Genomic DNA, 26,196 nt, shown 5'->3' with positions numbered 1-26,196 from the left:
CTGAATGACTGGATAGTAAGTGTTGCAGTGTCTCACTGCATGATACCACAAACTCTTCTGACATTAGTGTGTGTGTGTGTGTGTGTGTGTGTGTGTGTGTGTGTGTGTTTGTAAACTTCATCATATCGCAGACATACAGGAGCTTATTTCTGGAAGCTCACATGCACACCCACAAAAATTATACACGTTCACACTTGCACACCTATAAACTGAAATAAATCTATGGTCCATAGAGCTCTGACTTCAATCAGGAAAATGGAAGAAAGGTGTAGACCAGGGCTAATCAATTACAAATTCAACTGGGCTGGTTTCTAAAACCAGGAAATACCAGATAGTTTCAGTAGCCTATTTAAAACCTTATTATAGCTGATGGTAATGACAAATGTTAAATGAATGCAAATGAGAGTAGTAAAAAAAAACCAGCAGTTTATCTTCTATCTTTTGAAATAAAAAACATGACAGACACAAATCTGACCAAGACACATCACAAAATGCAGAAACAGTATAAAAAAGATCTATTAATGCACAGAACCATAACAACAGGGCAGTAATAAAAACCAACAATACACATTATCTCTATCAGTATCTACTTCCCTCTCTCTCTCTTCTCTCCCACACACCACATGACATTTTTCACTGAGGTCAAGAAAAAGTGTTTAGGAAAAGACATCAAACATTGTTTATTCGACTGCAGCTCAGATATTTTGAAAAGCGGCTAAGCATGGTGGCACTTGCGTGACTTAAGAAAATGTTGATTCGTGAAAGATATGATTAGCGGTGTTGCTGTAACGATCTATACTGATCCTACGTGATCAGTACTGCACGTGAATAACTCACCAGAGACTAGAAGAAAGCAAGATGGCTTTTTAGCAACTTCCAGACAATTCATGCAGTTTATATATTTTTTCATGCATATACACCATGTATATCAGATTTATGTATTTTAGGCAGAATTAATAATTGGCTGCCAAATGAATAGGCATAGTGTTGACAGTTTATAATTAAGTAAATAAATGTCAGTGGCTATGGTTACATGCACACCAATATTCCCAATTATTCCTAATATGACACTATTCTGAATTTGATTAAGAGCATATCTCATCTAAATATTCCAAATTAGGCCACTTTCCAAATTTAGCATTTTCTGATGAAGACAAGTAGGAAAAAAAGAAAAAGAAAAAGAGAAAATGACCTGAAAATTAGCCCCCAAAAAAGGTTAAAAAAATAAACAGGAAATTGCAATTATTTTAGGAACTAAAATAAGTGCTAACATACACACATATACATACTTCTGTAATTTTAAGTGTACAATTATACTTCCAAATAGAGTTTTACATTTCCCTCTATTTAAAAAAGAAATCTAACAATTTTATCTATCTCCTAAACTAATTTTCAGGTCATTTTCTAGTCACCATTTCCCAATTTCTTGCATGCCTTTTCCCCAAGTTTTAAATAAATTAAAATAAATATTTGGTTTTAAGGGTTTTAAGATTTAAATGTTTTGTTTGTCTGAGCACAATCCAGGTTTCAAAGGCAATCCAGATTTCAAAGGGTTAATGATGATAAGTTAACAGAGGTTGTGGCAGCTGACTGAAAGAAAAGTTTAGAGCGAGAATGAGCAAAACTTCCTCAGGAGTGGCATCAGTAAGTGAAACTCGGCTCTCACAGCTCTTCTCTTCTAATGCTGAGTGCACTGACGTAGGTGTGGAGGTCTGTGCTACCTGAGCTTCCTATCTCAATCTGTAAACCATTTTCTCAAGACTAGTTTCAAACCACAAGCCTCTTGGGTCCCCAGCCGATTTTCTTTCTGCCTCTGACCATGAATACAACCCTTGCACATGCACACACACAAACATTCACAGAAAGTAGGCAGAAGGGTGTAGTTTCCCCAGCTTTAGTTGTCTTTTATCAGCTTATAAGCAACACATGGAGCCATGCTAACCCTCTGACCCACTGGCTGTCTGTATCTGCACACACACAGACACACACAAATAGAAACAAACACAAACACGCACACACACTACATTAACTTTTTTCCTCCCATGCACTTTATTTCATAATCACTCCTCTCTCTTTCCAACTCCACAGTCCAGTTTTCAGAGCTCTTTGTCACTCACTCTAGCTGTCTCCTTCCATCATCTTTCCAATCTTCCATTTCATCTACTTCAGTCTCAATCATTCTCACTCTCTCCCTCCTCCTCTTCTTACCTATTTCAGCCTTCCCTGACATCCCCCTTTTCCCCTGTCTCCCCCTCAACACACACACTCTCTACTTCTCTCTTTAAGTCCACCCTCCCTCTTTCTCTCTCTCACTGCCCTCCATTCCCACCCCCTGTCTCTCTGTGTCTGTGTGCTGAGTTGAGGTTTGGAGTGGAAACCAGAGTATCAAGTCAGAGACACACAGGACAAGAGGGAGCCAGCCTCATAAATCTCCCTTAGTGCGGCCCACAGCATCCAGAGTCAAGAACACAGAGTGAGAGTGTGTGGGTGCATGCATGTCTGAGGTGTGCGCACATAAGTGTTCTAAGTGATCTACTTAATTTATGTGAGTACATGTATTTGTGAATGGGCACAAAAGTGAGCAGGTTCCTATGTTTCTGTGTTTGTGTGCGTGTGTGTTAGAATAGCCCGGGGCCTATCCAAAAGTCGAGAGGTAAGCAGAAATTCTGCTCCCTTGTGTGGACTGGAATCTATAGTCTCTCATCTCGCCAACAAACGCAGTCTCAACAAATTATTATTACAGGCCAAGAAGCAGTTGAAGTCCAAACTTAAACAGTGCGAATAAACATTTCTGTTCTGAGGAAAATGTTCTCCCATATCCTCAAAGGGTTTGTCAATAAAAACTAAACTTGTTTCTAAGTGTCATTAAACAGCACAAAAGTCAATTTTATTGATAAATTCCATTATTACAAGTCACAATTTGCCTCACAGGGCTTTACAGCATATGACATCTCTTTGTCCTTGGACCCTCACAGCAGGTAAGGACAAACTCCCCCCAAAAACCCTTTAACGGGGGAAAAAACAGTCCTTTTAAAACAAACTCAGGTTTGTTTGCCTGGGTAATCACGTTCATTTAGGCTGGTGCGAAAACTGTCAGTTAAACCCCCGTGTGGAAAAAAGAATTCAACCAGGACCGCTTGGAAATGTGGTTTTCTGCCTGCTATCAGACTTTCACACTGGGTTCACACTGGACATGGAAGTGCCCCAATATGTTAACTGTTATGCAGCCACCTTTCTCTGTGCTGGTCAGAAAGCGATTCTGTTCCTCCGCCCTGTTCTGATCACATAGAGCTCTTGTGTGTCTGTCTTCGTGTGCGTGCGTCTGTGTTTGCATATCTGTCTGTGTTTGTGTCCGCCTGTCTGTAATAATGTATATAATCAGCTATTCAACGCAATTTAATTTCCCCATAAGGATCCTGATGATGCACTGATGATACAGAATAAGAATCACCAGAACTGTCCATTTAATGGGTTACCTGTCAATCCATATAACTTTATATTTACTCCTGTTGTATCATTTGTAAAAAATCAGTGTCAACATAAAACTGCACCACCACTAAATTCAACAATATATAATTTTTTTTCCCTTTGTCCCGACCAAAGGAACCCAACTACCAGTGTGAAAGCACCCTGGAAATAGTTAACAGTATAATTTAACCACAATGTCCATTTAATACTGCTGACGCTTTCATATTACATGATCTTCATCAGCGGAGTTTGCTCAGTTTTCATGGAGTGTTGAAGTCTCCATAATTTTTCAAAAACCTGAGGATTTCTTGTCAATGTTGGCTTAAAAAATGAAAGCATTATTAGTCTCTGGACTGAACATAAGACTGTGGAACACTGATGAAAATAATGGTGTGTATTTTCCAAGACCAAAAGAGTAACACCTGCACACTGATAAATGATTCAGATTTCCTGCTGCCTACTTGCTGACATGTGATGTGTAAATAACTACAAGACTTCTCACGTATTTTCAGCGAAACAGTTAAAAATTACCAGCCCAATATTGCATCTCGTTTCTATGTTATTTTGAAATGTATATCAATCAAATAGTATTTTACACCTTTGCATGTGTTTGAAGCATTTAAGTGTCTCACACACTCTAAGAGTAACTTTATTTATATGCAGACAGAAAGCAGGAGTAAAATGTTAGACATTCCAGTACAATCAGAGAACAGTTCCCTTTGTTGTGATCGTTAACAGTATGTTCTGAGCAGTACTTAAAAGAAAAATTATTGGGATCTTTAACCTCCTCATTTGTCCTTCTTGTTTGAACTGACAGCTCTCAGCCACAGAAGAAAGGAGGAAAATCTAAAGCGAGGATGAAAAAGAAAGAGCCAGGAATATTAAATCAAATTAGAACCAAATGAGGCGAGTGGCACATTGTCCAAAACCACTTTACACCCAGGCCCCTTGAGCACTGCCCTCTTTTTTCCACTAAGACTTTTAGTGATTTCTCTATGTTCTTTCGTATTGCCTTTGTGCACAATTCATAAGGATTAGCACTTGGTAACCCCCATTCCCCTTTACACACCCAACTCAACACAGTGCTAACTACTACAATCTGTGTTTGCTCATGTGTGTGTGAGCATGAATATCAAGGAGAAAATCAGACATGCAGACATGAGTTTCGACCACTTTGTCTGTGTGTGTGTGTGTGTGTGTGTGTGTGTGTGTGTGTGTTTGTGTTAATACATTGTCTATGGCTGGCGCTTCACTGCTGGCATGAAATTAGGACGTCATCCTTAGAGTGCTGTCAGCTCTGAGTTATCCCTGAAGACAGGGTGGCACCAGGCAGAGCAGAGGGGCCTTCAGGGGATGGAGAGGGTTTAAACCCACCGGCACATACTGCATAACCACACACATCACAATCAAACACTTAACTGGTGTGGTAGCAACTTCAAATTTCAACTTTTATTTATGAAGTGGATATGGTTTGAGTGGCGAATGCTACGGTACACGTTGATGTTTAAGTACTTATGTATAGAGTTTCCTCTCCAGGCGTACTGCGGGGGAACTGTTAAGGGAAATAAAAACTGCTTGGCCGACATACATGGCTGCCTCTCCATTGTACTCAGGGGTTTTGGCAAAGGGCTGGAACTGCCTCTCTGTCACCATGAGAGGATATGGAAATAAAGACTTATTTACTGGCCCTATGCTGGAATAGAACCAGTGTCCCTTTATAGCCCCAGTATTGACTCTCAGACTCTGCTGGATGTCTCCCCTGTCAACGTCATGCACAGGAAACAAGGCAATAAATATACGTGGCAGTGGGAAACAGACCTAAGTTAGGCTGAGTGTATTAGTTTAGATATTGAACTTAAAGGGACAGTTCACCCTAAAATTAAACATACACATTTTTCCTCTTACCTGAAGTGCAATTTATCAATCTCGATTGTTTTGGTGTGAGTTGCCGAGTGTTGGAGATATCAGCAGCAGAGATGTCTGCCTTCTCTCAAATATAATGACACTAGATGGCACATGGCTTGTGGAGCTCAAAGTGCTGAAAAAATGATTTAAAAAAAAACTCAGCAGCAATGTCTTTTTCCAGATACATGACCTGGTTACTTAAGATAATTCACATTCTTATCCCAGGTTGTCACATACTGCTGCTTTGCAGTGGATTTCGGCATCTACATATTACGCGTATCCCCCTGTGTCTGCTCTTTATGTTCTGGGATGCTGCTACCGAGATGTCAACACAAGCATGTGGTGGGATTAGGTTGCATGTGGTTATGTTAAGGCAACACAAGCACATGGCAAATAGTGCTGGAACACCAACAAACACACATGCTGGCACGGATGGTTAGGATCAGGCAACAAAGTCATAGATGGTTAGGATTAGGGAAAGAAGGAACATGGTTGCTGTGTAGAAAAAAAACATCACATTGAGATGGAACATGAAAACCATGAAACTTTAGGGTTTGTTGGACCCATCCACTTCCCCTCCTGCCCGTCCTATAGGTGCCCTCGTGCTCCTTACAGTAGGTTGTTACCAGCTGCATTCTCAAGTGATGGTGCCCGTGCATGTACCATGCAAAGGCAGTGTATAATAACACCAACTTCTGTCCGGCTGCATTCCCAGCTGAGGCTGTCCAGCGATGTTTTATGATTATGTGAAAGGGGGCTTTTGGTGTAGTGATCTTATGCCAAAAGCACTGTCAAAGCTGCAGTATTTCACATGTTCAGAATGAGAACGGGCTGAGGTTACAGCCAGGATCAGAAATGAACACTTGTCAAGTGCCAGTCGTGGGTAGATAGGTGGATTATCTTGAGTAACTACCTTGAATCATTTCTGGAGAAAGGCATTGCTGTTGAGTTTTTCTAAATGTGTTTTTTGGCACTTTGAGCACCACAAGCCAAGTGCAATCTAGTTCCATTATACACAAGCGGCAAATATCTACATCACTCAGCAACTCAGATTAAATCAATCTAGACTGATAAACAGCACTACAGGAAAAAAGGGAAAAGATTTATTGTTCTTTTATGATGTGATAATGCAAAGAATTCTCTCAGTTACATGCAGGAGCAGTATGGGGCTGAAGTAAGATGAAATAGGTTCTCAAATGGCTTTTAGAAAACCAGTAGTAAGAATTACTTTTAATTCAGGATTAGAGAACAAAAATTCATTCAATTCATCAGGCCACCATTTTTACCCAGACGCCTAGATTGTAATTATTTACATTAATGGTTTCCTGGGAAAGAAAAAAAACATATCAATATTTTTTCAGCAATCTCAACATGCAGCATATACCCTCTTATTTTCCATTTACCACCCCCTCCTTCTACTTCTTTTCTCCACCCATACCCTTGAGGCCATTTACTATGATTACCAATAACAATAACACTCCCATTATCTTTTATTATCGCATTTTCCCAAGGCCCTGCCAGCTCTCACGGACTTTGATAAAGCTACAAAACAGCTCCTGTTTCAAGCTTGTATATGGGCTGCCTTGGCTTAGAATTCCCTTAATGGTCACAGTTTGTTTGGGTATCTGACTTGAATCGACATAAACGGCAATGGTCCACTAAATAGATGGTTATGGTGTTAAGCCACCTGAGACGGCTTAACTGCAGAGGGCTGCTGGTAGGTTTCCAGCCTGGTATTTAATATGATCCTTGTGTTGCTTTACTCTTAAAAGTTTTGATTTTAAGAATGAAAAGAGGGGGGTCCACAGATAAACATAATTAAACTTTAATTTGAAAGCGTATATTGGTGGGTAATGCTACATTTCGACATTTTACTTTCATCAACACATTCCAGTAGCTTTACAGCCTCTGTCTCAAGAAAAAATGATTCACTGAGGCATTAACTGTTCTTAGACAACAGGTAACTATTTGAACTGTACTTCTCTGCATGTGCAAAATGCATCACAGTCCTTGATGAGTCACATACAGGGTCCCCACACATTTTCATGGACAAAATTCCCAAACTTTTCCATTACATTTTAAGGACCCAGAATAAGATGTTTTTTTTCTTGCCCTACTTGACCCAGCCTCTTTCAACATATCAGATTCAAAAAATTATTTCAGCAGCTGGCATAAAGGAAAGGAGAGACAAACCCAGGGAGAAAATGATTAAATGTTCATAATGGCCAACAAAACATTGTCACACATCGATACATGTTAGAGCTACGTTATGCTGAAAGCTATAGAAAATTATGTTACGTTACACTGAAGGTTATTCAAGGAAGATTATTGTAACGATTCAATTACACACCATGATTCCATGACTTTTCCAAAACTTTCAACGATTTTGATTAATTCCATGCCTTTTTAAGCCTGGAAAACGTGATTGTAAAATTCCATGACTTTTCGAGATTTTCCAAGACTGTGGGAACCCTGCACATAATAAAAGGGTTTTAGCGCAATTCACTGCTGTAATTTTTGCCTGTAAACTAGGTCGGGCCTCATGGCACTTAAATATCACATTCCAACATGATACATTTACTGACCACTTAGGAAAATACACGTAGCTCTATGATAATTACTTGTAAGCAAAACAATGACACAGATTGCCTAGACAGACCATAGGAAGTGCCATAAATGTTGAACAATTCCAAAAATGCAACTGATTCATGGCATGTTTTCGTGTTTTCCTTCTGACCACGTTGATGACTGTGCATACTAGAGGAGCCGTGCTGGTCTTGTCGGGGGCTCGACCGACCTTGTTTCACCTCCCAGTAGCATGACTCAGCCCTCAACCTTGAATCTCTCCTCCTGGGGTCCCTTGTTTATTATGTCACAAAAGACCGGTCACACTCCCATAATGGCGGCTCGCCCTGGAGAAAGTCAGAATTCCAGCTGTAGCCGAGCCCCCCTCATCCCTCTCATAAATGAGCATGTCCAATCTACCCACTGTGTTTCATTAAAACCAGACTACATCAATCAGGACCTGAACTTTAAAGGCCAGGTCCCCTCTCCGGCAACATGGGAGGAAAACATGAAGCTGTTAAAGTAAAGGACCTCACACTGCACGTACACTCCGACGCTCATACACTTAACACCACATTTCTGCTGGCGGACCACACATCGCAACGTCAGTCCGAGACCACACAGTAGGTCTCGTAAGGCCGACAAAAGACCTCGTAAGACCTCACACCAGGTCCTAGCATTCGATGGGATCCCACACCTGTAACTCCACAGACCGCAAAGTAACTCTACTGAATAGCTACTGTAGTCCCCGCACACCAATTAGAAACCTGGAAACTGTTTAGACCCGTGACTTTTTGGACATTTTTTACTTGACAATATTAAGTGCAAAGGAAGTGTAAGATCCGCTTTGACCCGGGGCTATTTTCCCAACGGTGAGAGAAGCATAAAGGAAGAGCCAAGAATACATAGCAGGAAGCTCAGGGGGGATGCCAGATGGACAGACGGCAGGATGGATGGGTAGATAAATGAGTGGAGGCTGTGCAACAAGAGGGGAGACTGGGAAGGAGTCCCATGGGTGGGGACGGGAAGGCAGCCTCGTGATGGAAAGCTTTCAAACTCCTTTCATCGGCTGCCTGAGGACTGGAGCTTTACAAGAGCAAGATGAGCCGGCGCCACTGGAGCTGCTTGGCGCTCTTCAACGAAACCCAGACGTAGAGACAGAGCAGGACCCTATCACCACCCCGCCCGCTCTCTGCCCCCGCCCCAAACATCAGCGCCCCCAGTCCTCATCGACCTCAGCCGTGACTTTGTACATAGACACATCATAGGTTCATATGCAAGGTTCAGTTGCAGTTGTCTCTCTCTTGTTGGGTGTTACTTTTTGGATTTCAGTTGTGATCATGGAAAGATACCAGGTTATTTATTATTAAGTCTTATTTCATAATCTGCATGGTCTGAAAATCATAAACCAGTGGTTCCCAACTAGTGGGCCAGGATCTAAAAGTGTTTCATGGCCCCTTTCTGAATGGATCACAAGTGACTTGTGAATGTATCAAGTTTGTAAAAAAACACTCTGTTTTGGAGTACAGTAAATTCCAGCAAAGAACTTTTTCTTGAAGTGCAGCCTCTGTTTATTCTCTCAATTTCTTTTATTTCTTTGTGTTTCATGCCAACGTGTTGTTTACAATTTGTGAAATAAAACTGAATATATGATCATTTGTAATGTGTGGACTAATGAGTAAGGAGAAATCTGGCCCCCGTGACTGGACCAGTTGGGAACCACTGCCTAAGCCATGTATATAGTGTCACTTCTGAAGAACTTAAGGCCAAAGACACCATCAAAACCTTTTAGGGTTCATGAAAGAATGTGATTAAGTAAATTATGAGATAGTCTTACCAGTCCACACTAAGAGATCGTCTCCTGTAGGATTGAGGTCTGTCTGTTGAAGTCTTCTCTGTTTTGGCCACACGCTCTTTGAGGGACAGGCGATGGGTGAATTTGTATATCCCTGACTCTGACCTTGGGGACAGAAAAAGAACAAATGGATCAACAAAAAAAGTCTTTTTTTTCCTGATTTTTAAGAGAGGAAAAAAATATGCAGGGAAAAAAACCTTGTATACTGCGTCCAATACATTTTATTGTTCTATTACCGTAGTTGCAAATATTCACAAAACAAGACATATTTGCTCCCATGTTTCTCTCCACTGGAGGTACCTCCCTGCGTCTTGCATTTGGCACCGCAGCTGCATTAAAGGACCAAGCTATCTTCCTCTCTGTCCCCACTCTTTCTCTGTCAATACACAGTCATTATCCTCCTGATCTATCTAACTATCTGACCTGTCAAAAGTGAGCCGCCTGAGTTATGAAAAGATACTTTGCAGTCTGCTTTTCTGTCTTGTCACTGATGTATCATACTGCCACATTTCCTTCACTGATTGTTGGTGAAACAACTCTCTAAAAGCTTTTGGTGAATGCAAAATGTGCAGAAAATCAAACTTATTCCAAATGCTTTAATGATGGACAAAAGTTTTGAAGTTAGTGTTCACACATGATTGACACAACATGAGGTCGTGTTTATTTTTAGACATGCAACAATTTAGGGTGAAAAAAAGTGTGCAAAGGCCTCTAGGGTTGGGGTTACCATAAGGTTAGGCCAGAGTGTTAGGGGTGGGCTTTGGAACACTGGCCTATAGCATTGGCAAACCTCAAGAAATATATTCGCTTTTCTGACATTATACATTCTTGCGTATGAGTTCAGCAGCTGTTAACCACAGTGCCCTTTTTCTCAGCTTTCTCTATGAATACGCTGATAAAAAAACACACAGAGGGTTTGACATTTGTGCTGTGGGTATATCATCTATAGTACTACAGACATTCTCTCTGCCAAAACCTAAAAATGTTCAGTGAATGTTGATGTTGCTGGAGAACACAAATGTCTCAGTAAAATTGATTCCCTTTTGCCTAAAACTAAACTCAGTTTTGCAGAAATCACAATACTCGGTGGAAATGTAGTCCATGAAGTTGATAAACAGTGTAACAATGCTGCAGTTCCCAGAGGACACATTAGGATTCAGGGAAAGCCGCATACTTCCTGCCTAATTTTCTCCAAATCTTTTTCACAGGAAAAAAAAAGTGAAGTCACACAAATTTTAATCTCCTCTACTGGGCTGCCAATGTCCCAGCTCAACTTTTTACTCAAAATTAAAAACAGGAAATGTAATATTTCTTCCATTCCAGCCCGGGACACATTTGATGAGACTCAGCATTGCAATATTGCTGTGGTAACAGTGGGGACTAATCAAAATGTAATAATATTCTCTATCAAAGAGCCAGGCTTGCAGGGGAATGTTGCTGGAGCACAGAGGAATATGTGATGTAAAAATTCACAAGACTTGTTAATGGTCCAGTGTGTAGGATTTATGGAGATATATTGGCAGAAATGGAAAATAACATAATAAGTATGTTTTCTTTGTTGTATAATCATCTGAAAATAAGATGATTGTGTTTTTGTTACCTTAAAATGAGCCGTTTCTATCTACTATGGGAGCGGTTCGTCGTTTATGGAGATTGCCATGTTTCACCGCCATGACAGATCAAACACTGGCTCCAAAAAGGGCCATTCACGTTTTCACTTCAGCCACCATAATTCACAGCTCCTCCACCACAAGAATGCTTTATTCATTGCTTTTACTGTTTTAAATGGCCGGGTCTGTTTGTTTTAGAGACAAGACCTCTACTGATAATTTGGCACCTGGTAAAAGTCCCCTGAAGTTTTCAGAGGCAAAATGTGAGCACACATTAGCAGGTGCTGGGCTAGCGGCACATCTAAGAAATGCAGCGTTGGAAAAGCACTGATTTGTAATTTGAAACTGCTTTATTCAGTGTTTTTAGCGGTTTTAATCACCTGGACTTTTTTTTTTTTTAGAATGAAAGAGACCTCTGCGGATAACTCGACTTGCTAAAAACCTCATTAACAATGAACACTTGTTAAGAAGTGAAGAATTCAAACGAGGAGAAGTTATAGCTACTTGCAATCCTCACTGCTAGGAGACACAACACTCCCCTAACTTTTAAACACTATTTCTTTAACCCTTTGAAAGTCGGGCAAATTGGCCTGAATTCTTTCTAAAACATGGGAAAAAGGTACTGAGCAGCAAAGGAAGAAATGACCCAGAAGTCAGCTAGAAATTACTTAATATTTGTAACAAAAAAAGAAAGAAAAACAAACATACAAACAAAAGGGGAAAGTACAAAATAAAAACAAAACAAAAACAACAGGTAAATGACCTGAAAAAAAAATGATAAAAATACTTTTAAATATATAACTTTGATCATTTTAAATATAGTTCTGTAGAACATTTTCCCTTGCTTTTTTAAAAGTATTTTTTTCAATTCTGCTAATTTCTTTCAAGTTTTGGGACATTTCTTACCAAGCTACTCATTGCCTTTTCGTGTTTGTTTTTTTTTCATCTGAAAGAAGCATAAGAAAAGTGATAATCCATGTTTCAAAGGGTTAAGCAAAGGTTTATAAAAACGTACCCAAAAATACAAATCAATGGATAACTTTATGGTAAGACAAGCACGGCAGGGGAAAAAAATCTAAAGTGCATAATTGAATAATTTTCCAACTGCTCTTGCATGAACACTTTTTAAAAAAATGACACAGGGTTACATAAAATGATGCCTAAGCATTGTGCGGCATTCTTCGCTCACCTAATCTAACACACATGCTGTTTCCGTTTTATTATGAAATGATAAAACAACCCTAATAATGACTCATACGTACACGCACACATACATATATCTCTTCTCAACCTGAGCCAAAAAGTGTTTTAGTCTCCATGGTGAGCTCTGTTGGAGACACGCTGTAGGGATGGTTTGATTGAGGAGAGCATGGACTACCAGGGTGCACCCTGCCACTCAAAAACAAAGCCCATAACTGCCGTTGCTGAGGTTAGTTTATGTAAGATGCTGCAGAAATAACAGTTCACATAAGGCTTTGATAAAACGGGATTGACGAAATAGTACACAACAGTTCATGCTGTTATTTTGATTACTGTGCAGTGACATGGACGAATGACAGTGTGGTGATGCGTCCAGTTGTGCCCAACTCAACTGCCAAAACCTCACATCATATGCTCATGTTTTGGCATCCTGATGTGGACGTCTGACAGGACCTTGAATGAGTAATTCATAAGCTCTTGTCCAAGAGAGTGCTTTACTTCAGAAAGAGGACAGAAGGTTTGCAAGTGTCTTGTCAAGTCTAATACCCCTATGAGAGACCGATCAGATCTGAGAGAATTATTCAATTGAATGGAGACCTTTTTTTTTGCATCACAGACTTGAAAATGTTCCCACAGGTGTGAGTGAAAGACTGTTGTGACCTTGGAAATGAAAGTGAACCCCTTTTTAAAGTTAGAGATCAGTACCAGCTGGGCTTTCTGCTACCTTGCTTGGATCATTTTCTCCTCTTTTCCAAACTGATATAAAAATAAAATGTCTTGTGATAAGATTGCTTCACTGCCAAAACTCTATTTTTTCCCTCTCTAAAAATGAGCAGAATCCACATACTGTACAGACAAGCATCATAAATCAGTGTGCTCTGGGCACCAAGTAAAAAACAAAGCAAAAAAAAAGTTCATTTTAATATCAGATAAACCTTTTACTGAATATTGTGGGCCTGGAATGAAAGCACTGACAGTATGGTCAATATTTCTTTTCTATGGGGAAGCATTTTCTTCTTGTAGTATTTTCCTTCACGCTGCAACAACACATTTATCTTAAGACCAGTTGTTGAACTATAAAGTCGTTGCCCTAAGCTGAGATGAAAATACACGAGTTCTCATTCAAAATGACCTCATGCTATGGCTTATCTAGTAGAACAAACTCCCGGCCCTACTGCCTTCGTTCCCACTCCTACACCCTCAACTACTGTTTCCTGACCCTACGCCAGCTCCTCCAAAGCGTTGGTTGACCTCGAAGACAAAGAGGCATATTTTCCTGTATGAATCACACTAACGGGGTGTGGGATTTTAGTCAGATGGCGGAGCAACCCCTAATTGATGGTATTAAGTTAGGCTGGGCTTCTTCGTCTTCAAGGGCTTTTAATTTAATTAGTAGCACTGCCCTGTGCACGCCAGCTACTTCCAACCATTGATGCTAATGTCCCTTTCCGTAAACTGTTCATTTCACTGGTCTGAGAGTATCTGATTCATAAATAGACTAAAGGGGTTACTGGTTCGTATCGTCATTGGTTGTTAATAACTGCCTTGGTTTATATCTCTAATATGTTTGGCCTATGCCCAATAGTAACATTAAGAGTTCCCTTTAAAACTTCAAACAAACTTTTGGATCAAACGCATGACACAACATGACCATAGAATAATGACTTCAATGCCACGAAAACACACAGGATCATGACTTCAAAGACACGGGGGCCAGTGGACACAGAAGAGGACTCAGGGAATCCCTTTGAGGGGTTTAGAGGAAAAATGGACATGTGAAGCAGGTGGGTCTCAGCGGAGGGGATCTGCTGGCAACTGGCTGCCTCTTGGCTCCCCAAGAGCCTCGACCCCTGGCTCCGCCCCATGCAGCTGTCCCTGATAACATCATCACAGCAGGCACACTGTTATGATGCAATCCCCTTGGAGGCCCACTCAGGATATCCCAGTCGATTATCCTCTCACCAGAATTATATTTTCTCTTTCATTTTACTGGTGTTGATTACAGCTTAGGAAACCAATGATTGATTGTTTTTCCTTAGAAAACTGAGGCTATGATGTGACCTTGAAGCCATGTGATACCATACACACACACAACATATGAAGCTTTAAACCTATACCATCACCAGGAAAGTGCATACATACTGTAGGAGCCAGCAAGTGCTGAGGCACCTGCCAGTCAGTCCTACAAAGCCAGTGTAAGCACGCCTGTATGTCCCTTGCTTTTCCCATCTCACACCTCAGCCACTTTGCCCTGCTCTCAATGAGCACACACAAAGGATATTAAGCCATTGCAGACCATATGCAGAACGGATGTCTATCACTTACTGAGCGAAGCTGCACAGCATGTGTGCACAACGGACAGCAGCTCTGCAGCGCAAACTTTCTTTTTTTAATCTCTTTTATATGTGTGTCTTTTCTATCTGATGTATAAAGCTGGTTCTTATGGAAATACATTACAAAAACACATCCACTGAACCAATGTGTGTACACTGATGCATTTTATCATGTCACTTCTATCTAAGAACTTTTTTTATTCTTGATTTCACATGAGCTGAATCTGTTCTACTATGCTCCGTTGTTGAAGTTTTTGTTTTTAGTAGAACATCTCAAAAACTATTGGATAGACCGCCAATAAATTTAGCACTGATATCCTGACGGCTCTGGTGATCATCATTTAGATTAAATTAGATTAACTTTATTAATCCAGAAGGAAATTGAAGGGCTGTGCAGCTCACAGTTAAAAAAAACCCCACAAGCCTAGAAAACACTAAAGAACTAAACCTAAAAATAAAAACCAGAGGGCAGAGGGTCAACAGTAGAAAACTCAATCCAGAGAAATATGTAAACCTTGGATAGATTTCCTAATATTTAGCACAGACATTTCTGGTTCCCAGATGTTGTGTTCAAATTACATTTTTGATCCCTCATTTTTCCTCTAGAAGCACTACGAGGGTGACATTTGTTATTTGGAGTGTAATGTATCAAAAACTTGGGTTTTTTGGGGTGGATTGCCATGACATTTGGCACTCACACTCTTGTCCCCCTCAGGATGAACTGTAATAACTTGTCATGATGCTTCATCATGGCCTGTATTAGAGAAACATACCTTAACTGCTTGTCTTACTACAGAAGGGAAGTCATATCTGTGTCATATTCCATCACAGACCTACTATCTTATCTTAAGGAATACTGACTATAATTTGTTTCTTTAATCGGCACTCATCCTGGCATGTTTGTGTGCCTGTTTATAATGTACCCACAGGCTACTCAAGATGGACAAGCCATGGGTTGGTAGGTGTGACATTTTGATTATCGATTATCGATATTGGCCACCACAGTGCAGGAGATTTAAAAGGCAGCTATAGCTAATTCAAGAAGAACAACGGTGGTCGTACATGTCCACAAATTGGGAAAGGGAGGATGAGATCAGCCGCCATGTAATAGAGAAGGTGAGCGGTTGATACTGACATGTTCTGTTTTTGATGTTATTTTGAAAGTGCAGCCAATGTGTATATTATATGTCACACAAGTGGCTGACGCTGTTGTGTTACACGCCACGCCCATCATGCCTCTTTTGATTTGCAGTGTATAATCACTTGGGCTGGACGCAAATATTTGGGTGTTCGAGTATTTGTTAATTGGGTAGGTATTCGTTTTTCAATTTAGGCATTTGGATTTTCTTTCTTTTTCAGCTGCTGTGCCTGTAACACATACAGTGACAGGAATGATCATTTTACCAGTTTAACAGTTATTGACAGGTTTATTGACTGAGTTGAACCATTTCTGTGTCAGCGTGAGCGGCACCAGAACGCAAACATGTGTCTGGTGTATGTCACAGTGTCTGACTTCAAATGTACTGATTTGGGAAAGTTAGGACAGTTCTGTAATAGCTATATTTCTATTATAGAAAACAGAAATAAGGAAATATATTTCTGCAATACCAAAATTCCTAAATGTCATCTTTAATTGAGATAACATTCAGACTTCGGAAGTTTCTGTAATGAGGCCCCAGCCAGTATCTTGCAATGTGACTTAGATTTTGATCTTGCCAGCATTAGTAACTTTCCCCAATCCAGCAGCACAAGAGTGTCTTTGTCAGCGCTGAATAGCTTGTGCGGTGATAAGGAGAAAATGTTGACCTGCGCTCGCATACACACACTTTCACACTGTCACTGCAAGGGATCGCTTTCTTGCAAACAACTCACCTAATGTCACTTTCCCTCTCTGTTCTGTTGCCATGGCAGCAATTAACTGTTCAGAGGTATTCATGTGCAGAACACATTCTGCCAAAGAACCAATTGTTCTTGCTCACAGTACACAAAGCTATCGACTGTGCACTTTGACCCTCGCTCATAGCCTCAGTAACCCACTGCTATTTGAGAGCAGAGTTAAGACTGCGTGGAATTCTAGCAATAAAGCATTGCAGCTCAAAGACTCATTTTTATTACTTTTACTTACAAATGTTAATAAATTAGGAAAAAATATTAACAAGTCCCATTCCCCAATGTGGTAATTGTAATGCATTCGTTGTTACAGTACAAAACTTACAAAGTATTTCAAGTAATTTCTTTATAAACTAAGTGACACAAAACTTGTGTAGTATTACATTATTAGCTTTTTTTTTAACAATGATTTGAATTCCAAATTACTGAAAATCCTTTTTATATTGAGCCATAAATTTTCTTCTATAAATGCTATTATTGTTTAATACTATGCTTGCATCCATACATTTAGAGTTGTTTTGATTAACTGATTTGGTGTCAGCTATTAAATCAATTGCCAACTAACTGATAATAAATTAAATAGATTGGTTTGAGTAATCTGACACCAAATTTTCTGATTCCAGGTTCTTAAATTTAAATATTTTCTGGTTTCGTTACTTCTCTATGACAGTAAACTGAATGTCTTTGGGTACTGGACAGAGGCGTTGCAGTGGGGGGTAGGACTTATTAACCAGGGCCCCAATGGGAGGACTGGTTTTGGTTTTTGGAGGTTTGGTTTTGTTTGCACTTTATATCTAATAAGTACAATAACTATGTTAAAATTGGCTGAATATATTGGATGAGACAGTGAACTTTGTATCACAAAAAAATGGTACAGTCCGCCCCTGCACTAGGATTCGTCTCATAACGCAGCTAGTGTACACTTTCATTCATTTGCCCAAAAAGGGGAAACTGGAGTTCCAAAAAAATATAAGAAAGAAAAAAAGGAAAGAGGAAGAAACTGACTTAAAAAATAATAATAACAATAATGAAAATGAAAAATTAAAGGGTGTGGGAGAGAGACATGGCTTAATATAGACAAGGCCGGGGCGTGGGGATGGGGGGTGGCGGACAAAACAAAACATTTGAGGATGTCATGCTGGGCATTGGGAAACACTGAATGAAATTTTTTCGCATTTTTTTTGGACATTTTAAGGCTTAAACAACAAATCAATTATTTGGGAAAGAAACCGACTGATTAATCATTAATAAAAAATTAATTGATACATGCTGCCCTACATATATTTTAATTTAATTTCATAGTAAATAATATGAAAGCATGCAGTGCAAAGCTTCTCAGATCACACAGAGGCTTTTGTGTGAGACGTGTTTATAAAGGGATCCCACTGAAACCAGCAGAACGCTTTGCATTACACAATCTATGCGGTTTGTCTGAGATTGGGCTGCCCTTAACCGCAGATCTTATTTCAGATTACTAAGGCACAGACACGATAGTAAATCATAAGCAGGACAGACAAATACCTGACCCTGTTTCAGCAATTATGGGCAATGGCTGCCTACCTAAAACAACTATTTTGTAAAGGAGAAAAAACAAAGAGCAGGGATTTCTTTCATCTCTGTCTCCTGCTATGGTTTCTTATCCCTGCCAATGGAACTCTAATACGCCAAAAAGAATGTAGGCACCCACCCATTTAACAGATACATGCAAATGAAATGGATGCACATGCTTGCTGGCGTGCGCACGCACACATACACAAACACGAGTTTAATTCAGGAACATACCCCTCAATGTGTTTCATTAGGCAAACAAAAAGGCTTTCAGTGGGCCAATCATAAAAGAACGCAGCCAAGCTATGAACATTGCTAATTAAAATCTGCTCAAAGAAAGCCTTGTTTTCCACTCAACATCTCCATCCAAACCCATGTCTGTGTGTGCGTCTCTCTACATGGTGGAGGCCGCTTTTATTTCACTTGGACTGAGGTCTCACCAATAAAACATACTGATATTTCTTCAAGCTAACAAGCTTTTCCTTCAGTTGTGATACGATTACAATATCTGAATTGCTCAAAGTGTAATATTTAATCGTTGGCAGCAGTGGGGGTCGATAAATGAGAGGCAATATCATGACAGGCTGTTGCATAATACCTGATACACTTTGTAGTCTAATGAATTTAGCTTGCTTCTTACTACTATAAAATAATGCAGCAGAAATTATACAATGCGTGACACAGAGCAAATATGATGATGGGAGGGAGACTTCTTTGATCACCCGCATGGGTCCAAATAAGAGGGGAGGCATTACACAGCCAGCTCACTGCCTTGACAAATAAGCCTTAACAATAACTTCAAGTGCTAATGATCTAATCAAACAATACGTGCCAAACGAAGGACTCACCCTGTTATCACCCTACGCATATATTCTCATATGCTGCCCATCCACCCACTATGGTAAACACAGATATTTCCATCTCGGCTCCTTTCCCTCCATCCCCTCATTTGCAACGTCTCTGAGTCACACTCATCGTTTCATCTTCTCCCTTTTTTATTACGTCGCTCTCTCTCACTCCTGTTTTCCACACAATCTGCACATACAGAATCTGTCAGGGAGACAAAAATGAGGGAGGAATTCGATGCCTTTTTTCACTTTGGGTTGGCTTCCCTGTGGTGTTGGGTTTGATACCATTCCCTCCGTGTCCCCCTCTCTGCGTTTGATGTATGCCATAAGGCTGACTCAACACTGTGAGACATGTAGATGATGGATCTGCAGTCAAATTAATCTTGAATTGAGCTGACAAGCGCGTGGAAGCCAGCAAACTATTAGAGCCTGTAGCTGGAGCACCACACCACTGAGAGGGGAGGGGCAAGGCAAGCAGTACCACAGGACAGTTGTGTCTTTCCACTCGCTTTCAGTTAGATGGGATGAGATAATAATGTGATTTGGAGAAAACTGATCTGGGGTAATTTAATAGCTATCACAGTGGATAGATGTGGTAACACCCAAATGAACAGTGTACCAGCAGACATGCACACTACACACTGACAATACACTACCCCTGACCCGAACCCGGACAAGTTGATCTTACTTTAAATAATCTTGGAAACCATCTTGAAAAAGAAAAGTTAATATAACTTTAAATCTAAATTTATGTTTATTAGGCGGGGACTGTTAAGTTTACTTGACATTTAGCTTCATTTACTTAATTTTGTGAGTTTGTTGCTACTTAAAAATAACAAGAGGGATTACCTTGTTATTTCCAAGTATAGCAGCTTCAGTAAACCAAGTCTGATTTAACTTAATCATCACAGAGGATTTTGTAAATGATGAAGTAAAGAGATTTGCAAGTTCTGTTTTGTTAACATGTTTAAGAAAATACAAACATGACTGACTAGTTTGCAACCAGCAGAATACAGATATAAACTTGTTTTTACTGAAGTTGTTGCTTTAACTTAGACAAATTGATTTCATTTAACTTGTCATTTTTAAATTGCAACAGCTTCACAATATTAAGTAAATCCATCTAAATTTTGCGTCTCTTTGCTGCGTGTCGTCCCCATTCTCTCTCCCCCTTTCCTGTCACACTGTAACTGTGCTATAATAAAGGCATGAAAATGAAAAAAAATCTCTTGAAAAAAAACAACCCAACTTAACATAATTAATAGTCATATTTACTTGCATTTTTCAAGGCAATCACTGTTTCCTAGTGTAGTAAAATCAACTTGTCAGATTTTACAGTGTAGGAAGGCACACACACTATCAGTTACTGTACTTTAAATCCAAGGTGAGCAGAGGCATCGACTCTGATTTATTAGTTGGCCACAATCCAGGAAAGACATACAGTAACATAATCATGTTCAAGTGTTTGGGGAGGCTGGACTTCTCTGAAAGCCTCATCACTGCTGTCAGGAATCTGCACAAACCTGACAACAGTCACGTAACATCACATGACATTGTAACCCACTAATAATTCTGCACTGAATCTCCTCATAAAACTCCACATAAGACTCCAGCTGGTCTCCTCTAGGACACAGAAAAGCTGATAAAACCTTGTGGAGCCTGGATCTTAACCCCCTGTATCGGCACGCTCAGTATTGCGGCACTGCTGCCGGCCTGTAAGGGCTCATGGCTCACAGCCTGACCAGCTAAATGGCGAATAAAAGGCAATACGAGAGCGTGCATGTATTCCAGTTTGGATCCTTCTCTTTGCAATTTGCAGTAAATAAACTATCGTTGAAGTGAATGAGCCTGAATAGCTTCTGTGAGTCCACAGTTGTGAGTCTGTGTGCCAGCCTTGGTCCTAAACTGAGGTTTTTTAGAGGCCTGGCCTAACAGAGGTGGACACCCCTCTAGTATTATGTTTATGGCCTTGAAACAGCTTTAAACACACACACACACGCACAGGGCACCCCACTTTCCCCCATCAAGCCACAATTGAGCACGGCGTCGAGATTCCAATCAGGGTCGTGCCAGCAGACTGAGGGGATTATTTATGCTGGAAAGGAGAAGGGAACCTCGAGGAGGGAGAGAGATGTGTGTGGGTTTGTTGTATTGCTATACTTGTGAGAACCAAATGTCTACCTTAAGGATAGAAAAGTCGAGCAAAATCCATGAAAGTAAACATTTGTCCAGTTAAAGAGCTAATTGACAGTTAAAGCTTTGGTTTAGGTTACTAGGATTAGGTTTAGGTTTGGGAAAGAGTAAAGGTTAAGCATTGGGAAGAGAAAGTTAATATTGGGTCGAGGAGCAGGGAAACACACAAACAAATACCCCTTTCAGACAGATGGAGTGACGTGGGTTAAACCAGCATTGGCGGGCAATCTGAATGAGTCAATATGCATCATCCAGCCTGGCTTTGCGACCCGTCCTCTCAACCTGGGTCATATGTGGGTTGGATACTGCTCCACTTTGGTAAACAGGCATTTATATTAAGTATGAAAATCCAATTTAATGTTACTGAGGTTTAAACTGCATTTAAGGGAGTATTAGCTAGTCAAAAATGATATTTTCTTCATATTGGCCACATGGAGCTGTTGTCCAGTGTTTGACAGGTTGCCTGAACATTGCATTTGTTACAGCCTTTTTTGAGCAAAGCACAGAATGTTGAATCATGTGTTTGACTGTCTCATTTGAGGAGAGGAAGAAGCTCCAGTCTAACAACTTTATAGGTCTTGTCCTACAAAATGCAGGGGGAATGCAGAGCCACCACCTAGCCACCATTATGGTTCTTACTAAGCATTGCCAGTAACATTTTATAAGGTTCAGTGAGGGATAATCCTGTAGGGTCGCTTGGTGAGAATAAAAAATGCAAACTGTACTATAAAATGTCTTCACATGGCATTAGGATGAAAAGGCTGAATTGGTTTGTTTGTACCAAAAAGGAGTTTAATCCTAAAATTATATTTGTACAATTGCAAGCCAGCAAACTATGAGCATCCAAAGTGTTGAGATGTTTTTGGGAAAGCTGATCAGAAGTTGATGTGTGGTTTCAAATGTGGAGGCAGAGGTTTGGTGAACGATTTAAGTTGTTGTGCAACATAATAGGAAAGACATTTTCTCTGAGAACTCCCTCAGCTAATGTGGTTGTGAGGATGGTGTTTGCATGTTACCATGTTACGTGTGTGTGTGTGTGTGTGTCCGCTTTTTGTATATAAAGCCAGAATGGAAAAGGCTATGCACTGCTAGAATAGCAGTGAGCATAGCAAGTACCCCAAATTAAGCTTGCTTTCTCCCTTTCTCTCTCTCTCTCTCTCTCTCTCTCTCTCACACACACACACACACTCATGGCAAGGATGCCTTACCAAAACAATTGCTGTCTCTGCCCGCTCAGTTCTTTTGCCTGGCAGCCTGGTCTTGGGAAGTTCTCAAACAACCCAACATCACTGCAGCCAAGCCACATCAAATAAGCGCAAACACACACACACACACACACAAACTTACATACAGAAACAGGGGCAAATGTTGCTAATATTCACAGTTTACACACTTCAAATTTGTAAAATGTCCACTTTGTGAACAGTTTTAGGGTAAAAACACACTTTGCTGTGAAGAACATGTGTGCCACATACACACCAAATAAACTGTACAGTCACACACTCAGATAGTCCGCCAACGGCAGTCTCCTATGGCCCGCTGAGTTAGCTCCCTCTCCTACCACCATTACCACTATTGTAAATACTCCCCAATATGTATTTACACTGGGATTTCAAAACCCTGGAAAAAAATGAGGTGAAAAGAAAAAAAGTCTGGAAAAATGAAGGAATGTGTTTCACGTCGGTCAGACAGCGGGAAACCTCAGTCCTTATTATCTTTCTGCTAGAATTTGCCTTGGATTGTCCCTTTGGGGGGATGAGATAGAATGATGTGGTGGGTCGTCTTTCGCTTGCTTTCTCTGTACACTTATTTCCAACTGATGCAAACCGCAGAGATAGAAAAACATTGTTTCATGTTCACTGGCATGTGTACACCTTTGCTTGTGGCTGGTAGATAAGATGTACCTCATCGGACGATTTCTTCTTCTTTTCCTCTCTCATCTCCTGCCCTCTGATCTGAGACATGAGACGCTCTGTTTGATCAGTCTCATTCAGGACTTTGTGTACTGTAGTGCTGAATGAAATACACAAAACCTGTGATGTTGCCATGAATTAAATGCTGCAGGGGCTTTGGCTCCTGTGTCACCTGTAACCACGGCAACAGGCAGCTACTGCCAGGAGGAAAAGTCCTTCAACTGTGGGGGAACGTGGTGGTAAAACAGCAGCTGGGTCTGAGGCGTCTTAAGAGTAAAAAGAGTGAGAAGAATTGAAAGTGTTACAGTTATCTCAACAATAGAGCAGTCTTACTTATTATCAAGGTGATTGCCTAAATTTTAAGAGCGAAAGCTTTCACTTCAAAGACAAAAGCCTTTTATTAGAGCTATAATATAGTTGTTTAAAAGTTACATTTCAAGTGGTGTGCATATTTTCTTCTTAAAACCTCCAGAGATGACTTTTAAAAAAATACATTTCATTCTTAATTTAAGTTGGTGGCACAATGTAATGGCTATAGAACAATGAAAAAACTGCTAAAATTGCTATTAGCCTAGCTTTGACTATATAATTCTGCCTGCCTCCAGGTAGGATCTCCTGGGGACAAATGAATGACCAATTTACGACACAAAAGGCAGTACGTCAACCACTGTACAACAAAAGCAGGAAGAGAACTGTGCTGTTTGTTTTCCCATGTTCAGTGCTAGCTATCCGCAGCTAAGCAGTCATTTTGCAGTGAACATGTGATTTTGCAGTTGTCATTACTGTCCACAGAAGTAGTGGAAATGGCAGAGGGCAGAACAAACAAAATAACTGTGGAAAACTTGCATACCAAAGGAAAAAGAGCCCCATTAATGGAGGCTGCAAAAAAAAGCGAAGAGAGAGAGTGACTGAAACCGGGGTAAAACAAGGATGAATCTAGGAAGAGCTTTTGTGTGATGAAGAGAGCTCCGGGACCCAAGAGGGTTAGATTAATAAGTAACAATACCTGCCTATGTTTTAACTCTCATTTTATAAAGCACAAAAATAGGTGATTCTAATCCAGTTTGGGATTCTATGTGTTTCTGCTTTTAAACTGTTGTTAGCCACACTTCAAATGGTACTAGCCTAGCTGTGTTAACCTCCCCACCAAACATAGGTAACTAGTTTATCTTGCTCAAGCACTAAGTGGGGATAGAATGGAAAAGTTGAAAATGTATTGCTTTCTTGTATTGCTGGAAAAGTTATTCTTCATCTATTTGAAAGTGTCTCTGCAGGCCTCTAATATTCAACAGTATGGACAATATCCAACACCATATCCCTACTTTGAAGTTAAGGTATGAAGTTATTTTTTCTGAGAAATAACTCTGAACTAGAATTTGGTTTTATTATCTAAACAAAACTAAGTGAGGTACATTGCTAATGAACAAATATCCCCTCTTACACACACACACACACACACACACACACACACACACACACACACACACACCCGCGTACACACACACACACACCTAGAGTACGTCACCCCCATATGAGAACAATTACATGGCCTGCTCCTGTGAATAAATTAGTCTAATCAAGTTCTCTCTTCCCTGACATCCGTACCTAAATCCCTTTGCTCCATGAAAAACGCAAAGCATCCCCCAGCCTCTAAGACACCCCCAGTGTCCCATCCTTCCATTATTCCTTCCTTCCTGTACTTTCTGCATTCAGCAGGAGCTGGAAATACAAGTATAGCAAATGTTCTTAAGTAGAGTACAAGATGTCATGAGCAAAAAGTACTTAACAATTCAAAACAGTAAAGTAAATAATCATCAGTGTGTTAAATACCAAGTGCAAACAACAGGCAGTTAGTGTTGTCACAATACTTTTTCAATACATTGAAAAATCTCAATATTTGATGAATTTTTTTGATAATGCAGGGCAAAAACTGACATTGAGGGCATACAATTTTATATCTTCATTAAAAGGTGAAAATAAGCAGTAACATGAAAACAACAAATATTCCCTTCTTTGCTAGGACTTTACTTTCCACAGTAAACATCAATAATTAAAACTTTTTTTACATTAATGAAATCAATATTCTTCTTGCTGCAGTATATACTTTGAAAAGTCTCTATGATTGTCACATATTCGAAATTGCAAGTAAAAAACAAAACAAAACCTTGCTGTAAAATCCTTTATACAACTAGAGTGTATGAGATGAATGACGAAAATAGACAGCTCTGTGAGTGACTGACAGGAGGTGGAGTTGCAGGGGTGCGTGTCTACTCGCTGTTGGAAAGAAGCGAAAGCGGCACAGTAGTATCGATAAAATCGACACTGAGGAAAATGAATATTAACCATGTCAAACATTCAGTTTTGTGGGACAAAGTAAAGGCATGAATAAATAGACTTTATCAATAAATTGATATTTTTGACAACGTTACAAACAGTATCCAGTTATAGCAAGCCCAAAGAGAGACAGTCCAGGCGCCATAATGTCAAAAGTACCATAAAAAAACACTTTAAAGGCAGACCAAAGTACAACTATGAAGGCTAAAGTCTGAGGATGTCAGTGACCAAATCAGGTTAATTAAGGCATTAAAATCAGTTAAGAAAACTATGGCTAAATACCTTCATAAACAACAGCAAAAGAAAGAGACAACAAGGCAGTTTGAAGCATAACAATCCCTAATGTCTTGACAATGCATTGAAACCTGTTCAATAAAAATCCATGCAAAAAATGCATCCTTCTTGTGAAATGGTATCATTTTTTTGCCCTGCTTTGTGTAGGAGTCCTCCTTACTGTGAGTTTGGCGGGCATAAAGCTATCAGAATAGTGGTAATGTGAGACCTTTTAGTACACCTGGTAATAAGCCTTGCAGC

At 40.0% G+C, this 26,196-nt stretch overlaps 1 protein-coding gene across 4 annotated transcripts in view; it reads right to left on the bottom strand.

The window, feature by feature from the left end:
- Positions 1 to 26,196, bottom strand: part of ankfn1b (ankyrin repeat and fibronectin type III domain containing 1b) — a 170,350-nt gene that overhangs the window by 39,090 nt on the left and 105,064 nt on the right. For all 4 annotated transcript variants that reach the window (XM_042507254.2, XM_088070305.1, XM_088070304.1 and 1 more), the window contains one exon: positions 9,776 to 9,898. In XM_042507254.2, the coding sequence (XP_042363188.2) occupies positions 9,776 to 9,898 (123 nt within the window). The remainder of the gene's footprint in view (positions 1 to 9,775; positions 9,899 to 26,196) is intronic.

This window comes from Plectropomus leopardus, chromosome 19, assembly GCF_026936395.1.
Source record: "Plectropomus leopardus strain MGB_pleo_1.0 chromosome 19, ASM2693639v1, whole genome shotgun sequence".
Classification (NCBI taxonomy): domain Eukaryota; kingdom Metazoa; phylum Chordata; class Actinopteri; order Perciformes; family Serranidae; genus Plectropomus; species Plectropomus leopardus.
This window is presented reverse-complemented; position numbering and strand designations above follow the sequence as displayed.